This window comes from Aquarana catesbeiana, linkage group LG10 (genome assembly GCF_042186555.1).
Source record: "Aquarana catesbeiana isolate 2022-GZ linkage group LG10, ASM4218655v1, whole genome shotgun sequence".
NCBI lineage: Eukaryota > Metazoa > Chordata > Amphibia > Anura > Ranidae > Aquarana > Aquarana catesbeiana.
The window spans coordinates 234,190,399-234,213,036 of NC_133333.1; the positions used below are offsets into that span (position 1 = coordinate 234,190,399).

Consider the following 22,638-nt stretch of genomic DNA (forward strand, 5'->3'; position numbering starts at 1 on the left):
AGGGTCTGATGAGGAAGCTGCAGCTATTCACAGTGAACAGGTACGGCTTCTTCATCAGCCCCTTAGACATGATTCGTCCAAGTGCCACATATATGATCAATGGAGCAGAGGATAGGGTCAGCGGAACATAGGATGAGGTGGCACTGGTGGGCACAGATGAGGAGGCACTGATGAGGCTGCACTGATATGCAGCACTGATAGGCAGCACTGATAGGCGGCATTGATGGGAAATGATTGGCAGCACTGATTGGCACTGATAGGCAGCACTGGTAGCCACCGATGGACAGCACTGATGGGCACTGATAGGCAACACTGGTCAGGGCTGGGCTCAGCCCTTCCTTCTCTGAGCTGGCCGCTCAGCTGTCGGCTAATTGCCAGCTCCTATCTCTCCACAGTGACTAAACTGTTGATGATATCCTGCTCATCAGTCCTGCTACTTAAGCCGTCCAGCCCAGATGATCTCTGCCTTCGCCTTGGTCAACATCACAGAGACTCCTGCGTTCCTGTTAAAGACTTGCTTGGCTGACATTTCATCTGGCTGCAGGTCCTACTTGCTGTTCCACTACGCTGATCTCTGGCTTCCTGACTTTCTGCCTTGTTTGACTATCTGTTCCGGTTACTGAACTTTGGCTATGGTTTGACTACATTTGTTCTATTTACTTTTATTATTAAACAAGTGTGATTTAACTGTATTTCTGTCTCGGTCTGATTCATGGTTTCTGACAGCACTGATAGACAGCACTGTTGGGTATTGATTGGCACTGATATGCAGCACTGATTGGAGCACTGATGGGCACTGATTGGCAGCCCTGATTGGCACTGAAAGGCAGCACTGATTGACAGCACTGATGGGCACTGTTGAGGCTGCACTGATCATCAGGACACTAATGATCAGTGCCCTGATTATCAATGTGGATGTCCCCTATTACACTTACCGGCTCTCTCCACATGCTGTGAGAGTGTGAGGAAAGGAATGCCGTTATCCAACAAGTGTGTTTAGATCGTGATCAGCTGTGATTTGACACAGCTGATCACGTGGTAAAGAGACGCTGTGATTGGCTCTTTAGCCCGATCTGTGATCGCCTCGATTGCGTGCCTCAGACGCCCTCCCAGAACTAGACGACCATGCTGTAGCTGTCATTCGGCTATAGCGCGGTCGCATGGAGGGCGGCGCTGCCCCTCTGTAAAATGCCGCCCAAGGCAAATGCCTTGTTTGCCTCTTGGCAGATATGCTCCTGGGCTGCTACATAAAGATAAAGCTCCTCTTAGACAGTTGTCACAGGAACAAGTGTTCTTATATTTCTGGTTTACTGGTAAAAAAAAAAATTCATATCTACCCTCATTTCATTCTGGTGACATTGGTGATCAGCAAAATTTGGGAGAATCTCTCTAACCAGGACAGCAAAAAAACTGAAAATATGCATAAGAGGTACCAGATATCAGTTTAATAACAGTTTAAGTTTGTAGGTGACCGTCTAATATGTAGCTTTGGTGAGGCTGAAAAAAGCATGGGCTATGTATTGTATTGAATAATCAGTAATAGAAAATACTATTTTGGGAATTTTACACACTCCCCCTTCATCAGCAGGGCTACAATGCAGATGAAAAAAAGAAACAATACATACAAATAAGCCCCCCCCCCCCCAATTTATATATATATACATGTACTATAAGTGGGACACCTGCCTTTACACACACATGAACTTTAATGGCATCCCAGTCTTAGTCCGTAGGGTTCAATATTGAGTTGGCCCACCCTTTGCAGCTATAACAGCTTCAACTCTTCTGGGAATGTTGTCCACAAGGTTCATCCATGCCTTTATGGACCTTGCTTTGTGCACTGGTCCAAATAATTTGGTGGAGGGGGATTATGGTGTGGGGTTGTTTTTCAGGGGTTGGGCCCCTTCGTTCCAGTGAAGGGAACTCTTAAGCCATCAGCATACCAAGACATTTTGGACAATTCATGATCCCAACTTTGTGGGAAAAGTTTGGGGATGACCCCTTCCTGTTCCAACATGACTGAGCACCAGTGGACAAAGCAAAGGTCCTGACCTCAACCTGACAGGACACCTTTGGGAAAAATTAGAGAGGAGACTGCGAGCCAGGCCTTCTCTTCCAACATCAGTGCCTGACCTCACAAATGCACTTCTGGAAGAATGGTCAAACATTCCCATAGACACACTCCTAAACCTTGTGGACAGCCTTCCCAGAAGAGTTGAAGTTGTTATAGCTGCAGAGGGTGGGAATGTACACACTATTCTGTATAATATCACTATAACTTGTAATGAATTTTTGAAAGTCATTTTTAAAAAAATTTTTATAACATAGAATGTTATCTCCTTCATGAACTTATGAATATTATTATATATATTTATTTTAACCCCTTCTCGCCGAGCGTACACAGATGTGCATACTCGGCTTTCGGGGGTTATACCGGGATGATGCCCGCAGCTGCAGACATCATCCCGGTACCGTTGTTTAGAGCCGGCGATTGGCTATCCGAATATAACAACCGATGCGGCTAAAAGCTGCTCGGCTGTTATACCAGAGGAGCGGGAGGGGATGTCCCCCTCCTCCCGCCGCTCTTACCGGGCCTCCCGTTCGATTGGGAGGCCCGCTGACAAATCGGCTGCCTCTGGCGGCTGGGGGCGGGCTGGAACGAAGCTGTGGGCGGCTTCGTTCCAGCCTTCTAATTGTAAACGCGGAAGTGACGTCATGACGTCACTTCCCGTATACTCGGCTGCCAATGGCGCAGATTTTTAAAAAATACACAGTATTCAGAATCACCGTTTTTGGTGATCTGAATACTTTGAAGTGCAAAGGAAGGATTTTAGACCCCCGATCCCTCCATAAAGAGTACCTGTCACCACCTATTACTGTCACAAGGGATGTTTACATTCCTTGTGACAGCAATAAAAGTCATCAAAAAAAAATTTTTTTAAACACAATTTATAAATATATAATTAAATAAAATAAATAAGACATTTTTTTTTTTTTTTAAGTGCCCCCGTCCCTACGAGCTCGCGTAGCAAAAAAAACGCATACGGAAGTCGCGCCCACACATGTGAGGTATCGCTGCGATTGTCAGAGTGATAGCAATAATTCTAGCACTAGACCTCCTCTGTAACTCTAACCTGGTAACCGTAAAAAAAATTTAAAGCGTCGCCTATGGAAATTCTTAGGTACCGTAGTTTGTCGCCATTCCACGAGTGCGTGTAATTATAAAGCGTTACATGTTTGGTATCTATTTACTCGGTTTAACATCATTTTTCACATTATACAAAAAAATTGGGGTAACTTTACTGTTTGGATTTTTTAAAATTCATGAAAGTGTCCCTTTTCCCAAAAATTTGCATTTAAAACACCGCTGCACAAATACCGTGTGACATAAAATATTCGAACAATCTTCATTTTATTCTCTAGATTCTCTGCTAAAAAATATATATATATATAATGTTTGGGGGTTCTAAGTAATTTTCTAACAAAAAATACGGATTTTAACTTGTAAATACCAAATTTCAAAAATAGGCTTAGTCATGAAAGGGTTAATGTGCACTGTTCCTTTGATGATGGAGAAGTGTGTGAATCCTCCAAACAGACTGGCTCTTTATTATTCTTTGATCATCCAATAAAATACTTTTCTGCACTCTATTACCTGTCTTTGCTAAATTTTACATATCAGGAATCGCAATATACAGGGATATGTAATGTAATACTGACACATAATCACACACATAGGTTAGACTTGATGGACTTGTGTCTTTTTTCAACCTCACCTACTATGTAACTATGTAACTATGTAAGGAATGAAAACCTGACATGGGTTCTAATCCCTCACCACTTTATCCAAAATTTAAAGAAATTGCCTTTAGTTATACTTTAAGTTGTTTTGGGGTGTTTTTTAGAGCGGGCTTTAAATGGCTCCTGAGGGTTGCAGAAGCTGGACCGGTGCTTTTGTCAAAAAAATTACCTCTCGTTAGCTTCATTATGTTACTTTTTTTATGAAAAAGGTAAAGCGATAGTACACAAATAATGATCGAATACACACAAAAAAAGGGAAAACCGTACCACAATGAATAGCAGATCAAATAAATTAAACTATTATAATACATTTAAAAAAAAGACCAAAAAAAAGAGTTCTGTTTCTTTTTAAAAACAAATTTTATCTAAGCAGCTCATCAAACAGCTCTGGGAGTTTATAATTTGCCAAATTTCACAGAAATCTCTCCTCTCATATTTATTATCCAGGAAAATAATAATTGAAACTCCCCCACCACTTATTTTTCCATTTTTGTTTATTTTTTTAATTTTTATCGCTTTGTTTGTTCAACTGTTTGCTTTGTCAGTGACAATACAATCAGTGTGACGAGAAAGATAAAAAGCATGCAGCATTCAACAACAGAAGTTTAGAAAGATTATATTTCATTTACAGACTACTAAATTATGCAGGAAATGATGACATCTGTCAAAAATACTAAAAACAAACCAAACAAACTGGGAACCCAACTGAAAAACATTTCTACATAAATCTTTTAGCAGTTCTAAAAGAAAGGCGAAGACTGCTGTTGCTAAGCTCCCTATGAAAATATCAGGCGCATGGCTGTGTCTGGTTTTGGTCCTTTAGAGAAGATGTCTCAATATGTACAGTATCTCACAAAAGTAAGTACACCCCTCACATTTTTTAAATATTTTACTTTTCATGTGACAACACTGAAGAAATGACACTTTGCTACAATGTAAAGTAGTGAGTGTACAGCTTGTATAACAGTGTAAATTTGCTGTCCCCTCAAAATAACTCAACACACAGCCATTAATGTCTAAACCGCTCCCTTCCAAAAGTGAGTACACCCTTAAGTGAAAATGTCCAAATTGGGCCCAATTAGCCATTTCCCTCCCCGGTGTCATGTGACCCGTTAAGTTCTTTCGTGTGACATACCATTCTACATACCCAACGGCGAAGGCTCGGGGAGTATCTATCCTGTTGTCTGCCTGGGTACCCTGGGTTTGCCTCGATACGGTCAAAGACCCTGCTGGCCGATTCCTATTCTTAAAAGGCACGATTGGCGGCATCTAGGTGAGACTGGCAAATCTCTACGTCCCCAATAGTCAACAAGACCTTTTAAATTTGCCGGCACATTGAGAAACTTCTTGAGTTTGCAGAGGGCCAACTAATTCTTGGAGGGGATTTTAATACCCACCTGATCCCCGCTGAAGATACCTCCGCAGGATCTTCCTCGGTTCCTCCCGCAGACGTATCGCGAAATCCCTCCACAATACCCAATTGGTAGATGCCTGGCATCTATTTCACCCCCGCGAACGAGACTATACATTCTATTCCCCACCACATAAAGTCTACCCACGTATAGACTACTTTCTCATCACACATGCCCAGCAAATGCGGTCCGGGACACCTCCATAGGCTCCATAACATGGTCAGACCACGCTCTGGTGGTTCTGTCCAATGCCCTAACTGACAATTTCACAGCTCAAAATAGGTCATGGAGGCTGAATGAGAGCCTTCTACAAGACCAAGACATGTTGGCCGATATCGTCAAAGTACTAGGTAACTATTTTCACACCAATGTCACACCTGACTGCGACAAGGGCATTGCCTGGGAAGCCCACAAGGCGGTAATATGGGTGCTTAGTAAACACAGGTCCAGGATTAAATGGCAACGCACATTACAACTGACCTCCCTTCTGCGGGATTATCAGACCATTGAAGCACGTCATAAACATGCCCCGTCACCACCTCTGGAAAGAGAATTTAACAACGTCCATAAACAAATCACTGACCTACGACACTTCAAAGCCAAAGCAGCGATTCAGGTCTGTCGTAAACGGTCATACGAATCGGGCATTAAATGTGGTAGATTACTGGCCCAATCCCTACGGTCGCAGAAACTAGCGTCCTACATACCACACGTCATGTCCTCTATTGATCATAAAACCACCTTACCTAAATCATGTCACACGAGAATTTAAATTATTTTATGAATCTCTCTATAATCTCCAAATAGCAACCCCCTCCCAAAATCACATAACGGACTACATATCTTCCTCCTGGATGTCTTCGCTACCTAACGATGTTAGTGAACTCCTTGACGACCCCATTACACTACCTGATCTCCAACTGGCTATAGGGAACACCAAACCAAGGAAAGCACCAGGGCCGGACAGCTTCACAATTCAGTATTACAAAACCCTACTCCCCTCTCTCGTAACATACATGGTTGAACTATTTAATGATCTAGGCATGGAGAAATCTTTCCATGAGACTACCCTCCAAGCACAAATTTCGGTGATCCCAAAAGAGGGCAAGGATCCCTACTAAACACAGACCTCAAGCTATTTACCAAAATTATTGCAACCAGACTGCAGCAACACCTGCCCTACTTGATTAATTTGGACCAAGTGGGCTTTTTTCCATCCAGAGAAGCCAGAGACAATACCATCACTACCTCAATCTCTTACATATCACCAACACCACTAACACCCAATGCCACTAATATTTGGGCACATTCATCCCCCAAAAGCTTTCAAAACTCTTTGAACTAAACTTCCCCCCACTTCTGAAAACAGTCAAATCCCTCCTTAATACATAGCACACGGGACTTCATTCGTGGTTTGGCAGCTGTAGTATACTTAAAATGAGTATTCTCCCTAAGTTTTTATACCTCTTTCAGGCCTTACCCATCTCCATCCCCGCAAGTTATTTTAAACTCACTGTTCATTTAATTCATTTGGGCTAACAAATGACCACGTCTAAACAGGAAACTAAACTAAACAGGAAACTACTTTCCCTGCCCAAGCAACACGGAGGCCTGGCAATGCCAGACATTCACACATATTATCACGCAACACACTTAAGTAGACTTGTGGACTGGTGCCGCCATCGTGACACCAAGTTATGGCCCCGATTGTAACAAGCCCAGAGTGACATACCCCTCAGATGGGCACCCTGGTGTTACGCATCACTCCCTTCCAACCTCAGGAGACACCCCGTTATTGGCCCCACTATGCGCATATGCTCCCAACTATTCAACAAAGCCTCTCGCTCATTCCGGAACTCACCTTTATTCCCCATATTGGGGAACCCACTGTTCACGCCGGGACTCCACGATGTCATCTTCCAGAACTTGATCAGCTGAGATCACTTTCAAACCTCCCATTTCAGGACCGTAAGGAGATGGATGTCCATGCTGGAGCTTACGGACCCCATGGGTCCTTTCCGGCTGGATTCTTGGAGAGCATTTCAGCTACGCCATTTCTTAAAATCTATACCGTCTCCCGGTACCCTGACCAACCTCTCACAACTCTTGAGGAATACTGCTCGGACATCAACGTCCTGCCCCAAGCGCTGCCTCTCATATACAACCTGCTGATTACACCCCCAGCGGACTATCAACCCCAATTTAGCCCACATCAATGCCACCGTATTCTTCGGTTCACGCACAAATCCTCCATTTGTGCGAGAATACAGGAGACTAACTTTAGAATAATATATTACTGTGGTATCGTACCCCATCCCAATTACACAAATTCTTTCCCTCAATGTCAGATCTATGCTGGCGATGCCAGGAGGAGCGAGGAACACTCCTACATATTTTCTGGTCCTACCCTAAAATCGCAGACTTTTGTAAAAGGGTCTGTCAAATCATACACAAGTTCACGAAACGTCCTATCCCAGACGACCCAGCCTATTTTCTCCTTCACGCCTTCGCCACTCCAGAGAAAACGTATAAGAAATCTATGATACGCCACCTCCTTGATGCCGCCAAAGCATGCATCCCCCCCTTCAGTGAAAATCCCCACTTTCACCGACCATCAGCCTCTGGCTGAGAAAAGTTGAGGACATAATCAAAATAGAAGACCTTATCCTCACAGCCAGACACCAACAGGACCAATATTCCAAGACCTGGACCTTATGGAACATGTTTGTATACTCTGACGAGGGACAGGCTCTCCTGAGAAACGATACTGCTGACTAAAAATGTTCTCTTTTGACTCTCTAATATGCGACAAATTCGCTGGACACTATACACTTTAGCCACTCTACGAATCCAACGTATGAATCCAACGTACTATGTTGGCCCTGTGGTCTTGTCTTTTGAATAAATAAAATATTTGATAATATAATAATAGAAAAGAATGGAGTAGAATAGAAAAAAAACAAAAACAACAGAATAGATTAATAAAAAAAAGAATATAACAATCTTCCGAAATTCGAATTTAGAATAGAATCAATTTAAATTTGATTAGAATAGAATGGAAAAGAAAAGGATAGAATAAAAAATAAAAGAATAGAACAGAAAAGAATAGAATAGAAAAAAAACAGAATGGAATGGAATGAAAAGAATATAACCATCTTCCAAAATTCGAATTTGAAATAGAATAAAATCAATTTTGATTGGAATTCAAATGGAATTTGAATGGAATTTGGAAAGTTCGAATCGAATAGAACTTGAATAAACAAAACGAATTCTGCATTCTGCACATGTCTACTTAATTGTACTTCCCTAGGACTGGGACTACTCTGTCACCAATAGCTTCCAGTCACCTAGCAGTCATTTGTAGGATGGACTCTTGACCATTAAATCACAGTTCTCTCATGATCTGGAAGCCCAAGTCCCCATGGCTATGGTGTTAGGATCTCTTATAGGGCCAGCTCCTACCAGTGGGAAATACTTAATATATTAGTAAAAATAAATACAAATATGGATTTCACAGACTCCTCACTGTGGAAATTCATTTTGGATCCAGAGCTTTTGATCCACGCCTTCCAGATAGTACAGCCCAGACTGGTAGCACCGGTGCCTTCTATGGCCAATAAACCTGCACATTCATTGGACTACAGAAGAGCAACAACACACTGAAAACATGAAAAGTTGTATTTTTCACCTCATCTCAATCAATATCTAAGTGGATGATGAAGAATAAAGAAGCCGCATCTCCTTGAATGAGACGTTAGGTCTAAGACAAGCAAACCAGGCCCATGTGGTTTTATGTTGTTGCGTGACTGGATATGGTGAGAACTCACTCTGGGAACACACTGACACACACCAATGGATAAATGATCTCTGTAATGCTCTGTTTTACTGTATTTGTTTTTTATTAACTGTATTGCATATTTAATTTATTAGCTGATATTGGTCCCATTGGCTTCCTATTGATCTTTGGGACAAGATCAGCTTTGTGTAGCCCTGCTCCTCTTGGCCTGCCATGGAGTCATTCCTCCTACTACATTCTTCACAATATAATGTAAATGACAAATCTAGCCAACAGAGTGAGGTTGCTTAATGTAATGCCTTAGGTGGAGCTGGAAATTGAGCTTCAGAGATCTCACTGCTGGAATCCAAAGGATAAGAGACCAGTGAGTGACTTGACCCTAATTAATATTGATTTTGCTTGGACTGACTCTTGAGCCCTGTAGCTATTGGGGAATATTGCTGGTCAGTGCATAACTCCCATACCTGGAAAGAGGTAACATCATCTTCACGAGACAGGGTGGACAGCCAGGGTGCTGGAGCCGTAGCGTTCAATGACAGTCTATATATTGTAGTCCGCCCTTCCCATGGACACCTTGAAATGTACACTGTTCTCTGCAGATCTGAGCAGGGAGAGAAGAAAAAAAATAATTTTTTAGTGCCGGTTCACACTGGTGCGATGCCAAACATCGCACAGACATCGCATGTAATTCGCAGCGCACTGCCATTCACATTACATGCGATGTCTGTGTGGTGCGATATCAGCCATAGAGATAGTATGGTTGATATCGCACCGCATTCGGTGCAAACACGCACAGGACCCTTTTTTCTGTTCGGACCAGAATCGGATCACATGTGTGTTCACACATATGCGATCTGATTCATGTCCGAACTGTCAGTTCGCAGTGCGATATGCAAGCTGAACTGGGGGTGTCGTTAACAATGTATTGACACTCCCCAGCGATTCGCATATGGCAGTGTGAACTGACATGCGATGCGGGAACACGCAGTGGATTCGCAGTGTTCTCGCATCGCACCAGTATGAACCGGCACTGACAGTCAATAACAAGACAGGTCTTATTCTGGCTGCTGCCATGTTTATCAAGTGAAGAAGAACTAAGCTTTAAAATGGCAGGCAGCCACTCTATACACAGAAGAAGCCACGTTTCTAGCAATATATATACACTATGTTACCAACTCAATATTTAACCCAACGGACTAAGACGGGGAGGCCACTGAAGTTCATGTGAGTGTAAGGCAGGTGTTCCAATACTTTTGACAATAAAGTATATATATATATATATCTATATATATATATATATATATATATATATATATAGATATATATATATATAGATAGATATAGATATATATATATATATCTATATCTATCTATATATATATATATCTATATATATATCAATCAATCATTATAACATGCAAATTAGATGACTTTCTAAACCAAGAGCCCCCAAATGATTAGACTGGGAATTAGCTGTAGAGGTGTTCTGTGCCCACTCTCTCATATTGACCAGTACATGAAGCACAGGATAGAAGCTACTAATACACAATGCAGCACAGAGTTCTGCTCCTGATTCAGACCTCCATAGCAGTATAAAGCTGTCTCATGTCTCACCAGTGGGTCCTTGTAGTCCTTACCTTCATGTCCGGTGTCACTGAAGACTCCGTGTGAGCTCCCCATTGACAGCGAGCCTCTCTTCTTCTTGTCCGATGAGGTCCGGATGTTGTTTTGAAGGCTGCGAGGTTTCTCTTGGAATAAACCTGCTCACAAGAGACAATAAAAAAAAAATCATGAATTTACCGTTTGTAATACAAAAGGGTTCAATATAGTTATAGACATATCCAGCACGTTCATAGCCAGTTTACATTTTTCATTTAAAAGTTAGACTAAATAATACCCGTCTAAACAACGTTGTTTTATATTTTAATTTTCCTCACTTTTTATTCGAGTGTATTGACAAATGGCAAGATGCATCTCTAGAGTTTGGAAAGAATACTGGGATTTCTACTGGGATGTTCCACTGCTGTCTGGGTGTTTTTTGGCAACCTATGTATAACCGACTAACCCAAGCAGTGCCATGTCTGCCAGCAGAAAAAAAGGGGTTGTGTATCTTCTCAGAATCATTCGGCAGGCTGTGCAATCTGAACTCAAGGATGGCTATACAAAAAAAATAATTTATTATAAACCAAATTAAAGAGAAGTAATTACTTGAAGCAGCCCCCTTCAAGTAAAAATAGTGGAGATCAGTGGAAAAGTGACTCTTGCACTGGTGGTAGGTGGAGAAGGGACCCTGACATTGGTGGTCAGTGAAGAAGGGCCCACTTATATTGGTTTTCTTAAATAAAACAAATGTCCCCTTACTTTTGTGGTCGGGGAGAAGGGCTTACTTACATTAGAGATCAATGGAAAAGTTCCTACTTATATTGGTGATCAGTTGATGGGCCCACTTACATTGGTGATCAGTGAAGAAGAATCCACTCACATTGGCAGTCAGTGAAGAAGAGTCCCCTTAGATTGCCCCCATGGTGTTCAGGGAGGAGGAACCCTCTTACATTGGTGGGCGTTAAAGAAGGACCCCCTTTACATTGGTGATCAGTGGACAAGCACTCCTGTCACATTGATGGTAAGTGTAAGTTTCCCCTTTCATGGCTTAACTCCAATGTAAAAATGCATATAAAAGCAAAGGAGAAGGCCTTCAAAAAATACAAGGTTGAGGGATCATCCACAGCATTCAGAATTTATAAAGAATGCAATAAGAAATGTAAGGGTGCAATTAGGATGGCTAAGATAGAACATGAAAGACACATAGCGGAGGAGAGCAAAAAAAATCCCAAGAAATTCTTTAAGTATGTAAACAGTAAAAAAGGGAGGACAGACCATATTGGCCCCATAAAAAATGAGGAAGGACATCTGGTTACAAAGGATGGGGAGATGGCAGAGGTATTGAATTTATTCTTCTCCTCAGTCTTCACGAGTGAATCGGGGGGCTTCAGTAACCAAAACTGCAGTGTTTATCCTCATGACACAACACAGGAAGCACCTACATGGTTAACAGAGGACGGAATTAAAATTAGACTTGAGAAACTTAACATTAATAAATCACCGGGACCAGATGGCTTGCATCCGAGGGTACTTAGGGAACTCAGTCAGGTGATTGCCAGACCGTTGTTCCTAATTTTTACAGACAGTCTATTGACTGGAATGGTACCAGCTGATTGGAGAAAAGCCAATGTAGCACCAATATTTAAAAAGGGCCCAAAAAACATCCCTGGGAATTACAGACCAGTTAGCCTAACATCAATAGTATGTAAACTCTTGGAGGGGATGATAAGGGACTATATACAAGATTTTAGTAATAAGAATGATATCATTAGCAGTAATCAGCATGGATTCATGAAGAATCGTTCTTGCCAAACCAATCTATTAACCTTCTATGAGGAGGTGAGTTTCCATCTAGATAAAGGAAGGCCCGTAGACGTGGTGTATCTGGATTTTGCAAAAGCATTTGACACAGTTCCCCATAAACGTTTACTGTACAAAATAAGGTGCGTTGGCATGGACCATAGGGTGAGTACATGGATTGAAAACTGGCTACAAGGGCGTGTTCAGAGGGTGGTGATAAATGGGGAGTACTCAGAATGGTCAGGGGTGGGTAGTGGGGTCCCCCAGGGGTCTGTGCTGGGACCAATCCTATTTAAATTGTTCATAAACGACCTGGAGGATGGGATAAACAGTTCCATCTCTGTATTTGCAGACGATACTAAGCTAAGCAGGGCAATAACTTCTCCGCAGGATGTGGAAATCTTGCAAAAAGACCTGAACAAATTAATGGGGTGGGCGACTACATGGCAAATGATAGGCTCAGCAATGGCATGCAATGCCAAGCTGCTGCTAATAAAGCAAACAGAATATTGGCATGCATTAAAAGGGGGATCAACTGCAGAAATAAAACGATAATTCTCCCGCTCTACAAGACTCTGGTCCGGCCGCACCTGGAGTATGCTGTCCAGTTCTGGGCACCAGTCCTCAGGAGGGACGTACTGGAAATGGAGCGAGTACAAAGAAGGGCAACAGAGCTAATAAAGGGTCTGGAGGATCTTAGTTATGAGGAAAGGTTGCGAGCACTGAACTTATTCTCTCTGGAGAAGAGACGCTTGAGAGGGGATATGATTTCAATTTACAAATACTGTACTGGTGACCCCACAATAGGGATAAAACTTTTTCGCAGAAGAGAGTTTAATAAGACTCGTGGCCACTCATTACAATTAGAAGAAAAGAGGTTTAACCTTAAACTACGTAGAGGGTTCTTTACTGTAAGAGCGGCAAGGATGTGGAATTCCCTTCCACAGGCGGTGGTCTCAGCGGGGAGCATTGATAGCTTCAAGAAACTATTAGATAATCACCTGAATGAACGCAATATACAGGGATATGTAATGTAATACTGACACATAATCACACACATAGGTTGGACTTGATGGACTTGTGTCTTTTTTCAACCTCACCTACTATGTAACTATGTAACTATTTGTGATCTATGGAGAAGTGCCTCATTACACTGGCGGTCAGTGGGAAAGATTGCCAAATATATTGGAGGTCAGTGTAGTGCCCCTTTCATTAATGGCTTTGGTAGAAATTACGAAGGCATTGCCAGGTAGGACATCCATCTACAGCTGCTCACTGATAACTCCCTGAAACCCTGGCAACCACTGGGGGAACCTTGGTTGAGGAATAGTGCAATAGAGTATTCAAGGTCCCCCTTATATTCATAAATTAAAAAATAATATCCATACTAAGCAGCAAAAACACAAATTTAATAATTCTAACTCAAAACAACATGTGTCTAATATTGTTTCCGGCCTTTAAAGGGATATATGTATATTGGCCTAGTTTTGCTTAACATCAGTAATCCATAACAGTCAATAACATACAAGGGGAGAAGTGCCCCTTCTATCAGTGGTTTGTAGCGACACGCCCAGGGGCAGACTGACCATTCTCGGGCAGTGCCCGAGTGCCCCATGCCACTAAGGGGCCCCATCAGGGTTACCAGCCTCAATAAAACCAGGGACAGTATGTAAAAATCTGTGTTTTTTAAAAAAATCCCAAGATTATAGCTGCCCCGCCTCTCCAGTACCTTTTTTAGTGTGTGTATGTGTATTCTGTGTGTGTATACGGTGTGTATATTGTGTGTCTGTGTGTGTGTACTGTATGTGTGTGTGTGTGTATACTGTGTGGCCCCATAATCTATTGCCTGGGGCCCCATATTCTCCTATTGCCTGGGGGCCCCATAATCTCCTATTCCCTGGGGGCCCCATGAGTTGTCAGTCCACCCTTGGACACGCCTCTATTATATTGGTGGTCAGTGGAGAATTGACCCCTTACACTGGCAGTCCATGTGGGAAACTGCCATTTATATTGAGGGCAGTGGTGCCCCTTACATTAATGGTTGCTCGTCCCAACTAGCCACTGCCAAATAATGCTGGTGTTGAGGGCATCCAACTGCAGCTGCTCATCTATCATCCCCTGAACCCATTGCAATGTCTGGAGGAACCTTGGTTGAGGAAAACTGCAAGAGAGTATTCAAGGTCTCCTTTATGATCATGAATGAAATAATAATACCCATACTTAGCAGCAAAAACACAAATGTAATAATTCTTCTAACTTAAAGCAACTTGAGCCTAATAGTATTTCCAGGCTCTAAATAGATATATGTACATTGGCCTAGGGGTGCTGAAATTAATTGCTGCATCGATGCATCGCGATTCGGGTGTCCCTGATGCGGCATCGATGCATGCGACCGTACAAATCAATTGCCGGTTACGTCATTGCCCCGCCCCTCCCAGGAGAGCGCTCCGGGTGTCTCCCCTGTTGTGTACAGTGCCCGCCTCTCTCCTCTCCCTTCCAGCTCTCCTCTCACACCTCTCCTGACGTCAGCTGAGCGGGGCTGAGAATTCCCTGCTGACGTCAGGAGACGTGAAAGCAGAGAGACGGGCCAGGCATCGGAGGTGCCTATGCTCGTGTCCGATGGTCAAAATGACCGATGGCCACAAGCGATTGCAGGCACGAGAGGCAGAACAGGGACGAGTGTGTGTAAACACACAAATCCCTGTTCTGTTCTGTGAGGAGTGACAGATGTGTGTTCCTAATAGCTAGGAACCACGATCTGTCATTTCCTCTAGGTCAGTCCCCTCCCCCTACAGTTAGAAACACACACTAGGGAACACAGTTAACCCCTTGATCGCCCCCTAGTGTTAACCCCTTCCCTGCCAGTGGCATTTTTACAGTAATCAATGCATTTTTATGGCACTGATCAATGTATAAATTCCAGTGGTCCCAAAAATGTGTCAAAAGTGTCCGATGTGTCCGCCATAATGTCTCGCTCACAATAAAAATCGCAGATCACCGTTATTACTAGTAAAAAAAAAAAATAAAAAATAATAAAAATGCTATAAATCTATCCCCGTAGTTTGTAGACGCTATAACTTTTGCGCAAACCAATCAATATACACTTATTGTGATTTTTTTTAACAAAAATATGTAGAAGAATACATATCGGCCTAAACTGAGAAAAAAATTGCTTTTTTAAAAAAAAAATGGGGATATTTATTATAGCAAAAAGTACAAAATATTGTGTTTTTTTTTTCAAAATTGTTGCTCTTTTTTGTTTATAGCGCAAAAAATAAAAACCGCTGAGGTGATCAAATACCACCAAAAGAAAGCTCTATTTGTGGGAAAAAAAGGACGTCAATTTTGTTTGGTTACAACGTTGCACAACCACGCAATTGTCAGTTAAAGCGACGCAGTGCTGAATCGCAAAAAATGGCTTGGTCATTCAGCAGCCAAATCTTCCGGGGCTGAAGTGGTTAAGGGAGTGAGGTTATTTTTAATTCAAAGCGGAGTTCCAGTAAATTTTTTGTTTATTAAAAGTCAGTAGCTACAAAAAAGTGTATCTTCTGACTTTTAATAAAAAGACACTCACCTGTCCCTTAATCCAGCGATGTGACCACCCAAACCCTCCCTTCTCTCCCCCGCCTGTCCACGGCGCTGGCAATACTACTGTGAGCATCCGGCTGTGACAGCTTGCAGCTTCACAGCTGGGTGCCCATGTCTCACTGCGCTGTCCTGAATGGCCGGGCAATCTTTTGGGACCTGTGATGTGTCCCAGAAGATTGCAGGGAGGAATGGCCACCTAGACAGCCCAAGTGGAAGTGGGAGTTCGTCGGTAATTGTGATGCATCGTGATGCATCGCGGGATCTAATCGAATCGTTGACCAGATAATCGTAATCAAATCTAATCGTGAGACCAGTGAAGATGTGCACCTCTACATTGGCCTAGTTCTGCCTTTTCACCAGTACCCCATAACAGGCAATAACACATAAGTGGAGAAGTGCCCCCTCCATCAGTGATCTGAAGAGAAGCGTCTCTTTGGTGGTCAGTGGAAACGTGACCCCTTTCTTTCACTGGCGGTCTGTGGGAATCACTACCAATTATTGTGGAGGTCAGTGTGGTGCCCCTTAAATTAATGGTTACTAGTCCCAACTAGCCACTGCCAAATAATGTTGGTGTTGAAATACAAAGGCATTTTCAGGCAGGGCATCCAACTGCAGCTGCTCACTGATCACCCTCTGAACCCATTGTTGCAACATCTGGAAGAACCTTGGTCAAGGAAAACTGCAAGAGAGTATTCAAGGTCTCCTTTATGATCACGAATGAAAGAATAATATCCATAATTAGCAGCGAAAACACAAATGTATTAACTCTTCTAACGCAAAGTAACTTGAGCCTAATAGTATTTCCAGCCTCTATATAGATATATATACATTGGCCTACTTCATCCTTATCACCAGTAACCCATACAGTCAATAACATACAGGTCGAGAAGTGCCCGTTCCATCAGTGGTCTGTGGAGAAGCATCTCTATTACATTGGTGGTCAATGGAGAAGTGACGCCTTACACCAATGAGCAATGGGAAAGACTGCTAATGATATTGGAGGTCAGTGTGGTGCCACTGTCAAGTGATGGTGCCAGGATTACAAATGCACTGTCAGACAGGAGATCCAACTGCAAGTGCTCACTGATCGCCCCCTGAACCAGCAGAAACCTCTGGAGGAACCCTGGTTAACAAAGACTGCTATAGAGTATTCAAGGTCTCCTTTATGATCAAGAATGAAAAAATAACATCCATACTAATAATATAATATGTAATATTTTTGCTAACTTAAAGCAACTTGAGCCTAATATTGTTTCTGACCTCTTAATGGATATATATACACTGGCCTAGTTCTGCCCTATCACCAGTAACCCATAACAGTCAACACCATAAAGGCCTTCATAAGTCGTAGTATTGTAGTACTTCTATGGTGTAACTTGTATTCTGTCGTCTGGAAGGAGGAGGCAGATTGGCACCAAACAGACGCCAGTTAGAAATAATTTAATTTCAGCTAGTCTCCCTTGGGTTGGAACCTGCTCCCATCTTGCGTCTCTCGTTTCAAGTTTCAGGAAGAGGAGAAACAGAAAGAAAATTAAGCTTTAGGCCAGGAAGGGTTTAAATAAAAGATGCAGACAGGAACTGGCAGAGAAATCTGAGATAAGACTATGGATGCCTCATCTTAGCTTCCTGGCACAAGGTGGATGGAAGATTTAGGAGTCTGCTGCTTCTTTCCCGTCATGTCTGGGCTAGACGCACCCTGCACAAAATGAATAAGCAAAAGACAGACAGCTTGGGGAGCCTGGGCGCCAGCTTAAAGGAAAGCTCCACTTTTTGTTCTATTTTAAATTATCTCTGCAGTCATCTACAGAGGAAGAGGGAAACTAAATTAATAAATGGCATAGTGCGTCTCTCTAAAAGGCTAGAAAAATCAGCCTTCAAAAGCCTTCAAGCAAACCTGAATGGAAGCTAAACATGTTTAACTCACAGCATAAGCTGTAAAGCCTTTCCTTTTTGACTTGCCACTCTCTCACTGCTAGGAACTCTCCTTGTATTGTTTAAAGGGGTAGACCACCCAAAAGTGATATTTTAGCTATCATTTGGGAATGACATGCTGAGACAGCTCTTGGCTCCAAAAGTGGGAATTCTCTTCCATAATTCTTGATCCTGTCCACCTAGGAGTTATGGGTGTCCCTGCCCATCCTTGTGTGTCCCAGTTCCTCCTGATATATTCTCCATAATGCTAAATAAACTTGTATTCTCTATAAATAAACTTGTATTCTCTATCTATCAGGCGGTTAATACCCCATCATATACCAAACAATGAAATATTAGTTTGGTTTGAATGATCCTTTAATACCTTTACGTTTGCTACAGGTACACTTTACAGTTAACCCAAATAAAGGATAGCTCCAGACATACTCTTTTACATTTTGGAGTGGGTAAGGGTGAGAACATATGTTCTGAACTCACTTCTGTTTCCTCACTGGGATAGAAAGTAAGGGGAATGTTCCCCCAGTGATATAAAGCATGAAGAAAACCTGGGAAAGGTTTTCACCTTTCCCAACTTCATCTGAAATTAAAGTGTATCCAAACAAACAACAAACATGTATTTTTGCAGTTTACCAGTCTTTAGATATGGTGGCTGAATTTGTTTTTTCAGATATTTTTTCTTTATTTAAATTGGGTATTCCTTCAGATAACACTTCCTGTCCTGGGTTGACAACACTTACCATGCTGTACCCATGTAGGAGCATTGTTGTCACCCAAAAACAGAACTACAGAGCAGCTCTCCCTCTCCACCATAACATAGGAAGGAATTGCTCAGAAACAGGGTAGTTGGCAAGGGTGCAGAACAGGCAAAGAATAAAGTTACCAACTTACTGGATTTGTGGATTAATGGTTATATATATATATATATATATATATATATATATATATACACACACACACACACACAGTATCTCACAAAAGTGAGTGCACCCCTCACATTTTTATAAATATTTTATTACGGTATATCTTTTCATGTGACAACATTGAAGAACCACTGCCTTGCTAAAGAAGCTGAGGGTAAAGGTGATGGACTCGCCAAGCATGTCTCCAGACCTAAACCCTATTGATCATCTGTGGGGCATCCTCAAATGGAAGGTGGAGGAGTGCAAGGTCTCCAACATCCTCCAGCTCAGTGATGTCATCATGGAGGAGTGGAAGAGGACTCCAGTGGTAACCTGTGAAGCTCTGGTGAACTCCATGCTCAAGAGGGTTAAGGCATTGCTGGAAAATAATGGTGGCCACACAAAATATTGAGCCCAATTTGGTCATTTTCACTTAGGGGTGTTCACACTTTTGTTGCCAGCGGTTTAGACATTAATGGCTGTGTGTTGAGTTATTTTGAGGGGACAGCAAATTTACACTGTTATACAAGCTGTACACTCACTACTTTACATTGTAGCAAAGTGGCATTTCTTCAGTGTTGTCACATGAAAAGATATAATAAAATATTTACAAAAATGTGAGGGGTGTACTCACTTTTGTGAGATTATATATATATATATATATATATATATATATATATATATATATCCAAAACTGGTTTAGGGACACTCACGGGTCTTGCAAAGGACAAAGATCAAAAACAGTAGTGTTTTTATTGTCAAAGTTTCAATGAAGCTTAGTCCATCTTTCTCAAGACTTCTCTGAGAATCTTGAGAAAGATGGACTGAGCTTCATTTTGGCAACAACTGGCAACTCACATATTAGAACTGTAGATACAAGATAGGCATGTATATGGAGGATCCATGGCTGAGTGTGGGGAGTCTCCCCTGAGTTTCTCGTCAGTGGCGGTTCCAATGTAGCGGGAGCGGCTGGAGCAGGGATACAAGGAATAGGCCGACCACCACGGCAACCAGGGTGTAACACAAGATGGCGCTGGACCAGAGCTGTCATCAGCGGGAGGACACGCTGGTGTGGATGGGGGCGGTAACACAATTCAAAAGGATGAATGGTAAACCCTCACATATACCCAGTGAAGTGAACAGCCTCAGATGCACAGAGATGAAACAAATCTCCCTACATAAGTTTTACTTGTATATCTGCTGTCTTCTGCTTTACATATCCTTTAGAAAGGGGTCTTCGTGTTACAGATTTTCTCTTCCTGGTCAGTGGATTATTGGCATACAGCCAAGACAGCTGATTGAAGGAAAGGCACACACCCCACTCCACATTGCCGAAGGAAGGAATGTGCAGAGCTTTGCTGTGAGACGGCAAGCTGTCTGCTAATCTATTTATAACAACCTCCCACGACACACACTGCTGTCTCAGAGAACTTGTTTTACATGTATATCTGTTGTCTTCAGCTGTATATATCCTTTAGAATGTGCTCTTCGTGTTGTCTCATAATCATGAGAAGTTATCATGCTGATAACACAGCTACTGAGCAGGAGAAAGCTAAGGGACACAGGGCTTTGAAGAGAGATAATAAAACACTGCAGATATATGTGCCCAGCTCAAGTTTTATGAATTGGGTTTACATCCACTTTAAAGCGGAGGTCCGCCCATCCCTGCAAAAATTAAAAGCCAGCAGCTACACATACTGCAGCTGCTGACTTTTAATAATAGGACACTTACCTGTCCTGGAGTCCAGCGATGTTGGCACCGCAGCTGATGTTTCCATCAGCTGTCCGGTGCTGCCGCCGCCATTGCGGGTAAGGGTATCCGGCAGTGTAGCCTTACGGCTTCACGCTGGGAACCCTACTGCGCATGCGCAGGGCTCCGCTCCTCTCTCCTACTGGCTTGGCGGCAGCGGAAGAGCTGAGTGGGAGCTGAGCTGCTGGTGTAATTCGCCGTGGCGAGATCTCCTGGAAGTGGGGACAAGATACCTGTCAAAGACAGGTATCCGCTACTACTTTCCCCCCGAAAGATGCCAAATGTGGCACCGGAGGGGGGGGGGAGACAAATGAGCGGAAGTTCCACTTTTGGATGGAACTCCGCTTTAAGCAGGAAACTGATGTTTTGAAGGTTCCCCAGACGACGTCAGCTACAGACGAAACGTACATCAGAAGGTTGACGCTCTGACGTCATCGCATCTTGTCTCGAACGGGCGCTCGCCAGCCGGCCGGCGAATCGCTCTTTTTATACTGCTACCTTGTAAGTTTTCTACCTTATATAAATATATTGTTTATCGGATTTACACTATGGCCATTCTTTCTTTGCCCTTATGTCCATGATTTGGGTTGCTGTACCATCCATCACATGCCCGCAGCTACGCTGCGAGAGGGATGCCTTATTGCTGGCTGGATATGCGGATTTGAGGTCATATATGTGCCCGGGTTGCCTACTACCGGCCACGCTACACAGAGGGATGCTTTATTGCAAACTGCCTACCAGGTTTTAGTCTACATACGTGCCTGTTCTGCTTGCAATCTGGTAAGCGTGCATTCTAGGTGGTGGAAGATCACTGTGAGGGGTGTTTTCATTTTCCTACCTTTCCACACTGGCCCCTATGAAGAGCTATCAGGGGACTCTTCCCATCCCCCTTGAAGATTCTCTGATTTTCTGATCTATGGACTCCGCTATATAACATCAACATATATATTCACATTTGATGTTTTTTCACTATTCTTTGATTTTGCCACTAATTGATTTGTATGCACTTATTATTATTCAGAAAATTCTTTTAATTTCTGACCTATGGACTTTGCTATATAATTTCAATGTATATATCCATATTTGACATTTTCTCACATTTTTCGAAATTGCATTAATTGATTTTTATGCATTTATTATCATTTATGGCATAGCGCAGTTTTTTCTTTGTTTTCTCCTGATGTTTTGAAGCACTTTACCGCCCCCATCCACGCCAGCACATCCTCCCGCTGATGTCAGCTCTGGACCAGGTGCCATCTTGCGTTTCACGCTGGTTTCCGAGGAGGTCGGCCGCTTCCTGATGGTAGGGAATACTCTGATATAAGGAGAATTCAGGGGGTCTCTGATAGGGATTCTGATGCAAGGAGGACTCTGATGGGGATCCTGATGTAAGGTCAGTATATATTTGTAAAATACATGATGTGGCGCTCATAATGGAAAGTTTGAAAACTCCTGAACTAGATCAAGTCAAGTTTCATACGGCATCTGTTTCCTTCAGGTGACGAGTGTACGCAGCGCGGTATTTGTTCCCATTCAATAAGTAAGGCGGCTCTGAGCATTTCTAAACTTTTTAATGTCTTTACCATTAATATTTGAAAAAATCAACTCCTATAACTTCAAAAGTCTTTACTTTCATTAAGTGCGATATATTTATAATAGGCAGATCAATTTAAATGTCCCACAAGTAGCAGCGTTAAATACGCTTACCATGGGCTTATATGAATACAGTCTGGGATATCACCCTGGGACGGGTGGATAAGGCCCCAGAGTGACCAATTATCTCACTGAAAGAACAGCCCGCTGACCCGATCAATTCACAGCTTATTGAAAGTCTCGGCGCAGCAAAAGTAAACATCAATAAGTTTATTGGAAGAGATTATTCCGAGCAGAGTGCTTTTCAGGCGGCTCTGTGGGTTCACCGACTTGGTGCCATGCCACGGCAGTGTTATAAAAGTGCTTATAAACCAAAGCTACTTTCCATCCCTTCCCCCAGTGCCCTGATACATAAACTGCTTCTGAAACTTCTGGATCTCTTGAAGTGGAACATAGCATCAAATA

General features: G+C 42.6%; 1 protein-coding gene across 2 annotated transcripts in view; it reads right to left on the reverse strand.

Annotated features, from left to right (window-relative positions):
- The window catches only part of DISP3 (dispatched RND transporter family member 3), a 231,380-nt gene that overhangs the window by 55,773 nt on the left and 152,969 nt on the right, over nt 1-22,638 (reverse strand). For both annotated transcript variants that reach the window (XM_073603437.1, XM_073603436.1), the window contains exons 11-12: nt 10,647-10,769; nt 9,474-9,610 (exon numbers count right to left, since the gene is read on the reverse strand). In XM_073603437.1, the coding sequence (XP_073459538.1) occupies nt 9,474-9,610; nt 10,647-10,769 (260 nt within the window). The remainder of the gene's footprint in view (nt 1-9,473; nt 9,611-10,646; nt 10,770-22,638) is intronic.